A 13061-nucleotide genomic window follows, 5' to 3' on the forward strand; every position below is an offset into this window, starting at 1 on the left:
TCTTTAGCATCATTGACATTTCAGAAAATAATGGCCGTAGCAAATAGGGTCATTCCAAAAGCCACAATACTCCTATTATCTACAGAAGTGTCGAAAGTTTCATCTAACCCAACGCACAAAACATAAATTCCTGCTACCATAGCTAGCAAGAATGCACTCAGACTCCCCCGATACATAAACATCATCGCATGTCTTTAAATACATTAGATATGAAGACAAAGCAGAGATATCGTCTGCATTTTCAGTAGAACTGTGAAACAAAATCCTACTTCCAAAACTAGACTTGAGCAAAACCAAAGTGGAATTCGACCGAAAGCCATATACAGATCTAGAATCCAAAGGGATCATGGACAGAAGGAGCATTGCATACCGGTATCATGGAAAGCTTATTGAGCTGAAAAGAACCAAAGAAAATAGACAGTAAAACGGTGCCAACCCTGCTTGATAGGACCCCATTCAAAAGTTGAGTAGAATGTTAGGGAATCGGGATGTACAAAGATGTAAGCGTTAGATCCAAGGACCGCCTGCAAATATAGCATCAGAACGTGCCTCCAGGACCAGCATGTTAAATGCACAGTATTCTCGAGGTAAAAGACAACGGTTGCAGGTGGAAAGGGCACGAAATTAACTTGTGGTATGTTCATCAGAACGATGACTTACAGTGTGATTGAATACAATTATTTCTCCCGAATAAAAATTGCAGCAACGATGACCAGATTCGTGCACGAAGACATAGCTGCAACGAAAAGATATGCAGCCAGGCCTTACCTGTCCAGGAGAAGCAATCGGAGCTAAGGACCCCCAGGGCCACCTCCACCACCAAAGCCGCCCCCACCGCCACCGAAGCCACCACCAAAACCGCCACCAGGACCCCCAAAGCCACCACCGAGACCACCAAAGCCGCCGCCACCAGGACGGCCACCGAACGGGCCACCTGGACCGCCACCTCCAAAGAATCCAGGTCCATGCATGTGTGGAGGATGGGGGCCCCCAAAAAAGCCAGGGCCCCAGAAGCCGCCAGGGCCCCAGAAGCCACCGCCGCCATACCAGTTCCCGAAGGGGGCACACAGGCAGCCCAGAAGGGCCCCCACCAGGGAGGACACAAGCATACAAGGGCAGCACAGGCAGTTGAGCAGCGGATCTGCACCGCCACCGGGCGGAGGCCCAAATCCTCCACCACCAAACCCTGGGCCGGACATCCCCCTACCTCTTGCTGCTCTCCTCCTTGTTATTCTTCTTCTCCTGCGTCTGGAAGCTTCTTCTCTGCTTCTAATAAGAGCTTCCTCTCCGCGCTTGCCTGCTGCACCGGTGAAGATCCTAAGAGTGGCTCAGATCGTCCTTACAATATATTCTCCTCTGCAAATGGCCTAGCTAGCACGTTTTCGCTAACTTGTTTGACTTTAGACGGGGACGGTTCTTGAAATTAACTCTAATGCCCTACACAGCAGCTTGTCAATTGATTAACCAAAGTTTACGCATACGATTGGAAAGAATCGGATGATCTGAATCGTAAGCCTCACGCACCCCACGTTGACAAGGGAGCGTGGGGGGCGTGGGTATTGTATAAATGCACCAATTCTGATCTCAACGAAAAGGCGAAGCTGTCCAAGATAATCATTCCGTCGGAGATCGATCTCAGGCCTGTATTCGTTCAGAAGGTCCCGGCGACGCCAGAGACACTTTTACGTTGGTTCGCATTGCTGCATTCAGTTCGTTCGCGATAGTCTTTGATGGCATGACACAGCATCACTAACTGGGTTTTCGGTGTGAATCTCTATTGAGCACTGAGCAGTTTTGGAAACAACCTATTTCCAATGTAGGGGCTAGCAGGATCCATATGGGATAGGACCGTGTGGAGGGTATCCCTTTACAAGAATGGACCATTTGAATGAACATACAAAGGAACAAAACTAAACAAGGAAGGAATGGAACTATGCCAGGGGCCTCTCAACAGTCGTCTTGTCCAATTCTATCGGAGGAATTGAATGTTCTCCCTAATGGAACCAAGCAACACCACCAAGTGTCGGCCATGCAAGAAGGTGAAGTATAGAACTTCCCCCTAGGTATGGCACAAACTCACACAACTCCATCACCAAAGATACTTTCCCTACAGAAACTCCAATATGTGTCACCTCCGCATAAGCATGCTCTTGAACTCCAAGTCCAGTTCTATCGGAGGAATTGAATGTTCACCCTAATGGAGCCAAGCAACATCGCCAAATGTCAGTCATCCAAGAAGGTGGAGTATAGAACTCCCCCTTAGGTATGGCACAAACGCACATGACTCCATCACCAAAGATACTTTCCCTACAGAAACTCCAACATGTGTCACCTCCGCATGAGCATGCTCTTGAACTCCAACATACAGTTACGCATCTTGCCTTTAGTTCATTTTCCAACAAGTGTCACCTCCACACGAGCATGCTCTCGAACTCCAACATACAATTATGCATCTCACCTTTAGTTCATTCTCTTCCCCCATGATGGTAAGTTGTGGTCCTCTTCCTCCCACTCACACTAATCATAAGAGTGGAGAATACATTAGAACTAGCTACTCTAGTATCTTGTCTAACCCTATCTATTAGAATATCCAAGCAAATATTCTCTTGAATGTTGCCAACAATGGAAGCTCACCTGAAGTGAGCGAAAGCAACCTTCCTCAAGAGGCTTATCCACACCTACACATCAACCTGGCTCAACAAAAATGGAAGTCTACCCAACAATGGAGGGAAAATTCAACAACATCCCTTCTTGGATGCTCCTAGAACTCTCAGTGGCAATAGCCAAATAGTTAGTCATACAATGGTAGAAGGTAGGAAATGCTCTCCCCTTGCAAAAGGACCTATTGCCCATCAAGAGGGAGCCTACAGATGAGGAGATGCCAATAGTGATGGAGATTCCAACATTCGCAAAAAACAACAATCAAAAGTTTCCTCTAGCAACACATCTCCCCTCACAAGCTAGCAATCAAGGAAGTGCACCAATCACAAAGTCAATGGACAAAAGGTTTACCTGAAAGGTAAGCGCCCATTGCCCTAAATCATGATGGCATGTTTCATTAGCAATCTAACTTTGAGAGTCGTGCCCTTATTGGCCTTTGCAATAGCACTCATCCACCCGTTGAGCCTTTTCGGGCCTGGCTAAAGAACAATTGGGAGATACTATGAGGGAAAATCCTTTTAGCTCAGTATCTCCCCAATAACTACTTTATTTTTTTATTCAACTCAAAAGCTTTGCCACTCGAAGTTTTGAGTCACGAACAATGGATGTGAGAAATTCCCCACTCATGCTATTCAAGTAGTCCCCCACCTTTAGCCCACATGGTCCTAAACTCACAAAAATCCCTACGTAAGTAGAACTACTAGACTTGCCTATGTGGCTTCACCCTTGTCTCAGAGAAATAGTTGCCTCCATAGGTCGTATCTTAGGGCAAATATGGGTGGATATTATCAACCCTAGCTGGCATCTGCAGGTGCTAGTTGAAGTACAGCTAGTGGAAGAGCTCACGGACACACTAGTAATCACTGATCATTTAGGGGAATACGTAATGGATTATCCGGTGGTTTACAAAAACCTACCTAACTCCTACTTCAAATGCCATAAACAAGGACATTTCATAATAGAATGCCATGTACTCAAACCTCCAAAGCCTGCTAAGGAAGCAACTTCAAAATATCCTGGGGACAGATTTTAAAAAGTGGAAAATCGCAAGCCAAAGGACCCTAAACCAACAAGTCCTAAACATAATAAAGGCAAGAATAAAAACAAGTTCACTCCAAACACCATATTAGAGAATTTAGAAAATTTCCAAGTCCCAATTTCAAAGAAGTGATAAATATTTGACAACATAGCTAAATCTTGATCCATATTTGAAAGTGGGATTTAGGAATGTAGCTTATATAGTATTTAGGGTAGACTTCACCTTTAAGTAAGACAATAAGATTTGACCATGTGGTCAAATAATAAAGGTATTGGGGATTTCCAAAGTGCACGGAAATTCCCAAATTCCCTAATATAGCATTTCCCCTTCTCTCAAACTTAGCCAATCTCAAGGACTTCATAGCCAAACATGATATCTAGAACAAGGAGAAAAGGAAAACTCCTATAAATGTCCCTGATTTATCTAATATACCAATCAATGTGTCCTTTGATGATGGGGAAGAGTTTGTAGAGAGTTCCTTGTTTATCAAAAACTTTAGCTCATGTTCAGAAAGGGAGGGGAATGATTATGACTTAAACTTTGCCCCTAAGAAAATTGTCATGACACAAGCAAAAGAGGATGTCAAGAATAGCGTGGTGGGGGGACTTGCTCAAGATGCTGCGCCGAACACACACAAAATGCACAAGGAGAAGCTCACTCAAGAGACAAGAAGAGAGATGGAGGCCAAAACGTTTTCTTGTTGGTGGTCTCTTCTTCTTCCACACACTTTACAATTTACACAAAGTATAGATAAGATACAACATAAAGGAAAGTGGCCTACTAAGTCAAACAATGCATAACCGACTACACTAGTCGACTGGCGCTATAACTATGCCAGCTGTAAATAGGTGTAACAACCTGAATATAATAAGTAATGAGTCAGTGGCCATGTGAGAGTCATAATGACCACCGACGTGCTAAGTGTAGACGTGTGGACCCATCTAACCAGGTGGTCCATCATCAATGTCCGCATGTGTTGAGCTTGTCATCTCAACACTCCCCCTCAAGCTCAACTGCATCTCTGCAACTCCAAGTAAGCTTTGAAACTTCTGAAGCTTCTCTGTACCCAATGCCTTCGTGAAGATGTCAGCTATCTGATCCTGTGTGCTGACATACACCAAGTCAATCTCACCTCCTAGTACCTTCTCTCTCACAAAGTGGTAGTGTACCTCAATATGTTTTGTCCTGGCATGGAACACAGGGTTCCTAGCCAACTGTATACTGCTCATGTTGTCACAATAAATGACAACTAGACCTTCCACCTGCACATCCAAATCAGCCATTAACTTTTGTAGCCATACTACCTCACATGCTGCAACAGCAGCACCTCTATACTCAGCCTCTGTACTCGACAAAGCAACTGTAGATTGCTTTTTGCTGCTCCAAGCAACTGCTGCACTACTAAGAGAGAACATGTATCCGCTAGTAGATCTTCTATCAGACATACTACCAGCCCAATTTACATCTGTGTATCCAAACACCTGTACATCTGTACCTGCCTCATAGAAAAGTCCATAATGTAATGTGGACTTCACATATCTCAATATGCGTCTGACTGCATCCAAATGTGGCTTTCTAGGTACTTGCATAAACTGACTCACAAGACCAATAGCGTAGCTCAAGTCTGGCCTTGTAATGGTCATGTAGATCAAACTCCCCACTATCCTCCTGAACATAGTAGGGTCTTCTATCTCATCCCCAACATCAGTACTCAACTTTACATTCTGCTCCAACGGGACTGAAAGTGGTTTGCATGCTGTCATACCATACTTGGACAACATATCCAAGCCATACTGTCTTTGGGACAGCCATATACCATCATCACATCTGATCACCTCAATGCCAAGGAAGTATCTTAGCTCACCTAAATCCTTCATCTCAAACTTCTTCTTCAAAAAGTCATTGACTTCAGCAATCCCACTATCATTATCACCTGTAATAATCAAGTCATCCACATATATGACTATGATGACCAAACCTGTATCTCCCTTTCTCACATAAAGTGAGTGATCAGCATCAAAAATATAAAAGCCAATATTGACAAGATACTCTCTGATCTTGTCAGACCATGCTCTAGGTGCTTGCTTGAGCCCATAGAGCACCTTCTTCAACCTGTACACATACGTGGGATGCTCTAAATCTTCATAACCTGCTGGCTGATCCATATACACTTCTTCCTACAAATCACCATGTAAGAAGGCATTCTTCACATCCATTTGCTGCAACCTCCAACCTTTGGCTGCTGCCAAAGCAATCACACATCTGACAGTTGCCATCCTAGCAATTGGACTGAAGGTTTCATCATAATCTATGCCATATGTTTGGGCATAGCCTTTTGCAACCAGCCTAGCTTTATACCTACTAATAGAACCATCTGCATTGTGCTTAATCTTATAAACCCACTTACATCCAATAGCTTTCTTTCCCTTCGGCAATGATACTAGATCCCAAGTCTTATTGGCCTCTAATGCAGCCATCTCCTCATCCATTGCTGCATCCCAATGAGTATGACCAACATCATCCTCAAAACAAGTGGGCTCAACATCCTCAACTAGTTTCACCATATAAGCATAATGGTGAGCTGCATAACCTTCAAAACCAAATCTTTTAACTGGATATCTGACCCTGCTAGATCTGCGTACCACCGGATCACTCAATGGAGCCTTTACATTACTACGAGCTCTCTGTACACCTGGTGTCCTCACTGAAGGAATGCCAAGCTCATCATCCAAGCTCTCTGAGCCACTAGAGTCTCCATCAAGAACTGCATCAATGCCTTCTGACACTTTACTCTTTTTTTTGTCTTTACCTATAGTGCTACTAGATGTACCTGAAGATGTAGAGCTACTTCTTAGTCTCCCAGACCAAGGACTACCAGATGATGTCTCTGGTCCACTAAGAGTCTGTGATTCTTGCTTTTCAGCTTGCACATGAGTGTCATGATCATCATCATCATCTAATGCATCACCACTAGATGCATACCAACTGCTCATTTCATCAAAGATGACATCCCTACTCACTCTGAACTTACATGTGACAGGGTTATAACAGCGATACCCTTTCTGCTCTAAAGAGTATCCAATAAAGACACACTTTTCAGCCTTTGGATCCAGTTTCTTCTGCAACTCATCTGGCACATGAACATACGCAATGCAGCCAAACACTTTCAAGTGTGATACATCACGCTTCTTGCCAGTAAAGCATTCTTCAGGAGTCATACCATGAACTGCAGCTGTGGGAGTTCTGTTCATAATATAAACAAGAGTATGAACAGCCTCAGACCAAAAATGCTTAGGCATATTCTTTTCAGCCATCAAAGCACGTGCAACTTCTACAATATGCCTGTTTTTCCTTTCTGCAACCCTATTTTGCTATGGGGTATATCTGCATGTGAACTGTCTCTTTATCCCATGAGACCTCAGAAAATCATTGAACTCATTCGAGAGGTACTCTCCCCCTCCATCTGACCTCAAGCACTTTACTTTCAAGCCTGTTTCTCTTTCAACTGCAGCCTTGAAAGTTCTAAAGTGCTCAAATGCTTCACTCTTTTCCTTCATAAAATATACCCACAGCTTTCTAGAACAATCATCAATGAATGTGACAAAGTATGAATGTCTCCAAGAGATACATTTTGTGTAGGCCCCCAAATGTCTGTATGCACAACATCAAGGATATTTCTACTTACATCTGTGTCATGTGAAAAGGGTTGTCTTGCCTGCTTACCAAACTAACATGCTTCGCATACCTTATGAAATTCTGCAACTCTAAATGTAGACAAACCTGTAACCAACCCTTTGGACTATATTAATTTCAGCCTTTGTACATTTGCATGTCCAATGCGTTTGTGCCAAATTTCAATATCTGCAACAACACCTTTTCCTTTAGCATACATAGCAGCATTCATAGTAGGAATTCCAGCATCCAGAGTAAACATACGTCCAACTCTACTTCCCTTTGCTACCAACCTGCACTTGTCATTGAAGTCTTCTACAAAGCAGCCCTTTGCATTAAATCTGACTTGCAACCCTTGCTCTACCATTTGACCGACTGACACCAAGTTCTTTGTAATAGATGGCACATGTAATACATCTGAAAGATTCTTTGTCTTACCATCATGCAAGGACAAGGGAACTTTTCCAATATGTGAAATTGGGTGGCATGAATCATCACCCATCTACACATAATCTGCATTTTGCAAATCCTGCATCTCTCCAAACCATTCTGCATGGCTGGTCATATGATTGGATGTACCTGAATCAACATACCAAACATCATCATGTGTTCCCTTTCCTGTAACAGCATTCAGCATATGCTGCATAACAAACAAACGTTCATTTTTGTCTTCATTCTGTCTCGTGAAGACGATGCATAGTTTCCTTGCTACAACTTACCACTGCGGATATCATCTTTCTTAGCATAACATTGGGCTGCAATATGACTTGTTTTGCCACAGTAGTGACACACAATACCAGAGTTGTTAGAACCTCTGTTCTGCCATCCACCTCTTCCTCTAAAGCTGCCCCTGCCTCTAAAGTTACCACGACCTCCTGAAACCTGCATATCGCCAAATTGCTGATTCAATCTATTTTGCTGGTTGTCACTACCACGTCCTGTACCACGGCCTCTTGAAGAGAACCTGCCACGTCCTCTTCCTGAACTGGAGTAGAAATCTTGGACCTATTCACCACTTTTTTCAGATGTCTCACTCTGCATGATGTTGATCTCCTCAGTGATCATAAGGGAGACCAACTCATCGAAATCTGGAAATGGCTTTCTAACATATACGGAAGTTACAAAAGACTTCCAAGCCTTTTCATTGTTAAGTCCACCCAAGGTAGAGGACACCAAATCATCATCATCTGGCATTCCATCAATCGCTGCCAAGGCATCTGCAATGCTCCTTACCTTCAGTGCATACTCATTGATAGACATCTTTCCTTTCTTCAATGTATTCAACTCTTGCTTGAGTTGAATCTTTCGTGCCTTTGTATTTACAGAAAACATACTTTCAAGTATGGTCCAAGCTGCATATGAATTCTCTGTATTTCTAATGTGTCCCAGCATATTATTGTCAATTACTGTAGACAACTAATACATGACCTTTTTATCTTTTGCATTCCATTCCTTCCGTGCCTTTGTCTCTTATGCAGTTGGAGGATCACTCACCTCCGGCTCCTTTTCTTCACCTGAAACAAACTCGTAGAGGCCTTTTCCAATAAGGAAGTTCGTAACACGGAACTTCCAATAAGGGTAGTTGTTCTTGTCGAGCTTCTCAATGATAGGGCTTCCACTGTTCTCTACCATTATCACAAAACTAATACCAAACAGCAAGCAAATCTTCTGCAACCTTCGACCTGTAGTGCACAGCAATACACCAGATAGCCTTTTTCACTATCTGCTCAATAATACATGCAATCTGCAACCAGTTTGCAGATAAACCTTGTGTTTACTTGCTGGTAAACACCTTTGAACTTACAGATCTGAAATCTGTAACCTGCGCACCTACTTTCGGTCAATACATTCGAAGTCACAGTGTACCCTGAAACTGTTGTCCGTAACCTTGCGGCTCTAAAATGGGGCCTGAAATGGCCTCAGATGCCCAAAATAACTACCAGATAGCCATGAAGGGTTTATCTGCAGAATACACAGCACTCTTCGCACACACCAAATCTCACTGCAATTTGAGATTTTTGCTCTACCCTGATTCCGGTGCCTCCACAGGCACTATCCAAGAGAAAGAGTGGAAGGATGGAAGTGCTTCTTACCCGTGGCTTGCTTGCTCAAACCTTGCTTCTTCTCCTTCGCTTCAGCCTTCGAAATCAGCCTCTCTCAGTGGCACGGCTCTGATACCATGTCAAGAATCGCATGGTGGGGGGACTTGCTCAAGATGCTGCGCCGAACACACACAGAATGCACAAGGAGAAGCTCACTCAAGAGAAAAGAAGAGAGATGGAGGCCAAAAAGTTTTCTTGCTGGTTTCTTCTTCTTCTTCCACACACTTTACAATTTATACAAAGTATAGATAAGATAAAACATAAAGGAAAGTGGCCTACTAAGTCAAATAATGCATAACCGACTACACTAGTCGACTGGCGCTATAACTATGCCAGTTGTAAATAGATGTAACAACCTGAATATAATAAGTAATGAGTCAGTGGCCATGTGAGAGTCATAATGACCACTGACGTGCTAAGTATAGATGTGTGGACCCATCTAACCGAGCAGTCTATCATCAATGTTTGCATGTGTTGAGCTTGTCATCTCAATAGAGGAATGAATCATTACCCCATCATCCTCCCAATAAGGACAAATTTAAACAACTATGCTAGGGGAATTTGGGGCTATTGTCAAGTGTAGGTGTTCGAAGGTAGGAGCTGCTTCAACCTCCTCTCTCAGTCTAAAGTTAATAGCCCCAAGGGTAAAATCAACAAAAAGAAGTAATGAACCTAAAGAGTCTCACAATTATATTAATAGACCTAATATATGGACCTCTCTCAAAATATTTAAGTGTCCCATCATTCTTGTAGGAGATTTCAATTCGATGAGGTTCTGTGGCAATCCATCAAAGTCAGACAATCTTCGCCCATGTTGTCGCAAAAGATCCTGAAGATGCAATAAAGCCCTCTTTGATGCCTCTTGTTGTAGAACTGCAGAAGATATATGCACATGCTCTAGGTGTAACTTATACAAAATATTCTCCACCATCGGTGACATAAACCTATCCCAGAGCTGACCAGGCTGCGCAAGCTTACAGAAGACCAAAATTGCAGCAAACAAAGCACACAAATGGGCACCAATTTGTATAGATGCAGCCTCTTCCAAGCACACAACACACTCATCATCACCCTCTAACATGCCCTTTGCAATGCAGGCTTCCTTAAAGGTGTTGTACACCACGTTGCCAACAGTACGCAAATCATCAAAAGACATACATCCTCGAGACATTGTCAAGAGCATTCGCAAGTAATAACGCTCACCAGATGTGGGCGGCATAAAGTATATTCGACCAGACGTATTTCCATGCTTTCTCTTCGTCCATACCTTTCGTTGTGCATTCCACACCCAATACACTGGGAAGTCTTGATACCGAATAGCTCGAGCCTCTGGATGAATACGATTGCATACAAACCATTCCGTAAGAGTAGTTTTCCTGATATCTTCATTCTGCATAACATCTGATATATTGTCTGTATCTTGAAACACCACATAATTCTCATCAGGAAAGTGCACTTGCAACCGCTGTATATCAGGCTTCTCATTGTGCAATGCATAGTCATATATTTTCCAACACGCTTTTGAAGCAGAAACATACCGTGCATCTAAATAACTCTCGATCTCATCCACTTCACGAAATGTCGTACCATTTAACCCTGAGTTTCCAACAAAAAATTTAATCGTTGCACGATCATGTCCCTTGTATATATACTTATACAAATACTTAACAGCTGCCACCGTTGAGCATACCTCAACATTTATATGTGCATTGTATTTTTTACTCAAGTACGGATTGTATGGAACAATCCATCGATTATCAATAGTATTACCCTTTATTGTGATTGTCTTTCCATCATCTTGTCTTCTATAAACAGGATAGCCAGAGCTATCAACAGTTGTTACATTCACAAACCTCCGAGGGAAATTTTTAGTGCATCGACCATTGCGCATGCAAGGGCTCTTGGGATTCATTACACCACAATGACCATGGACATTGCATTTTGAGATAGTTTCAAACAAAGCTGAAAACTTTGCTCTATCAGGAAACTCAGCACAAACAAATCTATCATAATGGCATGCTTCAGAGGGTTTAAAAGGGTGCTCCAAAATTAGCAAAGTATGAGAATGTAGTAGCCCCCGCTTTTGAAACTCAATCACACTAACATAGCCTGCAACATTTCCAAACTGATTCCTTTTCAACAATGTATGCATCATATCAGCATGTTTTTTATGGAATACCCGAGCAGTCAAATCAGGACGATCATAAACAGTCTGTCCAGGCAACAAAGCATTAGTTATCTCTAACCACTTTGGATTACATGTCATCGTTATAAACAGATCAGGTTTTCCCTTACTTCGCACTATAGCCATGGCATCTTGATACAACTGATACTTGTCTTGGCCCATCAGTAAAAGAAGATGGCAAAACCACCACCTTTACATGCCAACCATCATCACCCATAGGAAAAAGAAGAACGTATAGCATTGGCATATATGCCCTATGCAAGTTTGAAATAGCAATACATCGTCCATCCCGACTATAAACATGTATGTCTCGATGATCAAGAGTATTCTCATCACCTTGTCCTGGCATGATAGCTGCAACCTCAGTTGCCACTGGAGCTGAGTATTGTCTATTAGCACGTTGAACCCCAAAAATAGTCATTCTCAAATCATGCAAGGGATTGTTTTGCAATTGCATATCCACGAATCTAAAAGCTTGTGCATATGCATTGTGTTGATGCATCATAGACTGAAGCTCCCCAAGCAAGTTTGGCAATAAATTAGGCATAACATCCAACCAATTAGATAACTCATGCTCAGTATCATAAACATAAAGTTGTGCAAATATTGGCCTTTCCTGTTGTTGCACATTAGGAATCAAAGGGCCTATACGATGATAAATGGAGCCATGCACTCTAAAGGTATAAGAATTTCCCACAACAGACAAAAGCTCATCAACATTGGCACCAGAGACCCAAATGCAAGAGCACTATTATATGCTCGTATATTATTTTTAAATACTCTACTTTGAGGATGCATACCATGTAACAAATCATGCAATAGTTGTGGTGGATATTGCAACCGTGGCAACATTACTTTTCCATTTCGACAACAATGTTTACCAAACAAAACTGACCCCTGCACTTGAGCCTCACATCTCCACAATTTAGCCGAACATCGCTCACACATCTCAGAAAGACTCCCCATGGAATGCACAATCGAGTCTTGAAATAGCAATATTGTAGTTGTAGGATGAATATCCATTGCAGGCAAAGCATGTAAAATGGAGCAAAAACCCCCATTTCGAGCACTAAAGGTTGGAGCATTATTGACACGTGACTCATTAATCACAGCATTTCCTAGGTTTTGGTGATTTTCAGCATCACAATTATAATCATTAGCAAACTACTGTTGAATCAAATTGTGAAGTCCCTCATGAATCAAGCTATCATGATTTAGAGCCCCTCCTTGCAAAACGTTCTGGCACTCAACTATAGTAGAACACATCTCTTTATACCCCCTCCGGTCATGTCTTGCCATTTGAGTCCTAAGCCTAGCAATCTGTTGTCGTCTATATCGTGTAGAGTTGAGTCTATGCCTATGAATACGCAACACATAATCCCTGCTAGTTCTCTGATTATTT

The 13061-nt window shown here is 42.5% G+C and overlaps 1 protein-coding gene across 1 annotated transcript; it reads right to left on the reverse strand.

Annotated features, from left to right (window-relative positions):
* Positions 1–283: 283 nt before the first annotated feature.
* On the reverse strand, positions 284–1572 carry LOC148020447 (uncharacterized). Its single transcript, XM_087700754.1, has one exon. The coding sequence runs from the start codon at positions 1197–1199 to the stop codon at positions 792–794; it is 408 nt and encodes a 135-aa protein (XP_087556880.1). The 5' UTR covers positions 1200–1572; the 3' UTR covers positions 284–791.
* Positions 1573–13061: the final 11489 nt, after the last annotated feature.

Source organism: Lygodium microphyllum, chromosome 19 (assembly GCF_053477565.2).
Source record: "Lygodium microphyllum isolate KBCC chromosome 19, Lygodium_microphyllum_v1.1.10, whole genome shotgun sequence".
NCBI lineage: Eukaryota > Viridiplantae > Streptophyta > Polypodiopsida > Schizaeales > Lygodiaceae > Lygodium > Lygodium microphyllum.

Excerpts from the sequence above, each read along its gene's own strand:
- LOC148020447 (XM_087700754.1), bottom strand. The coding sequence starts at position 1,199 with ATGTCCGGCCCAGGGTTTGGTGGTGGAGGATTTGGGCCTCCGCCCGGT.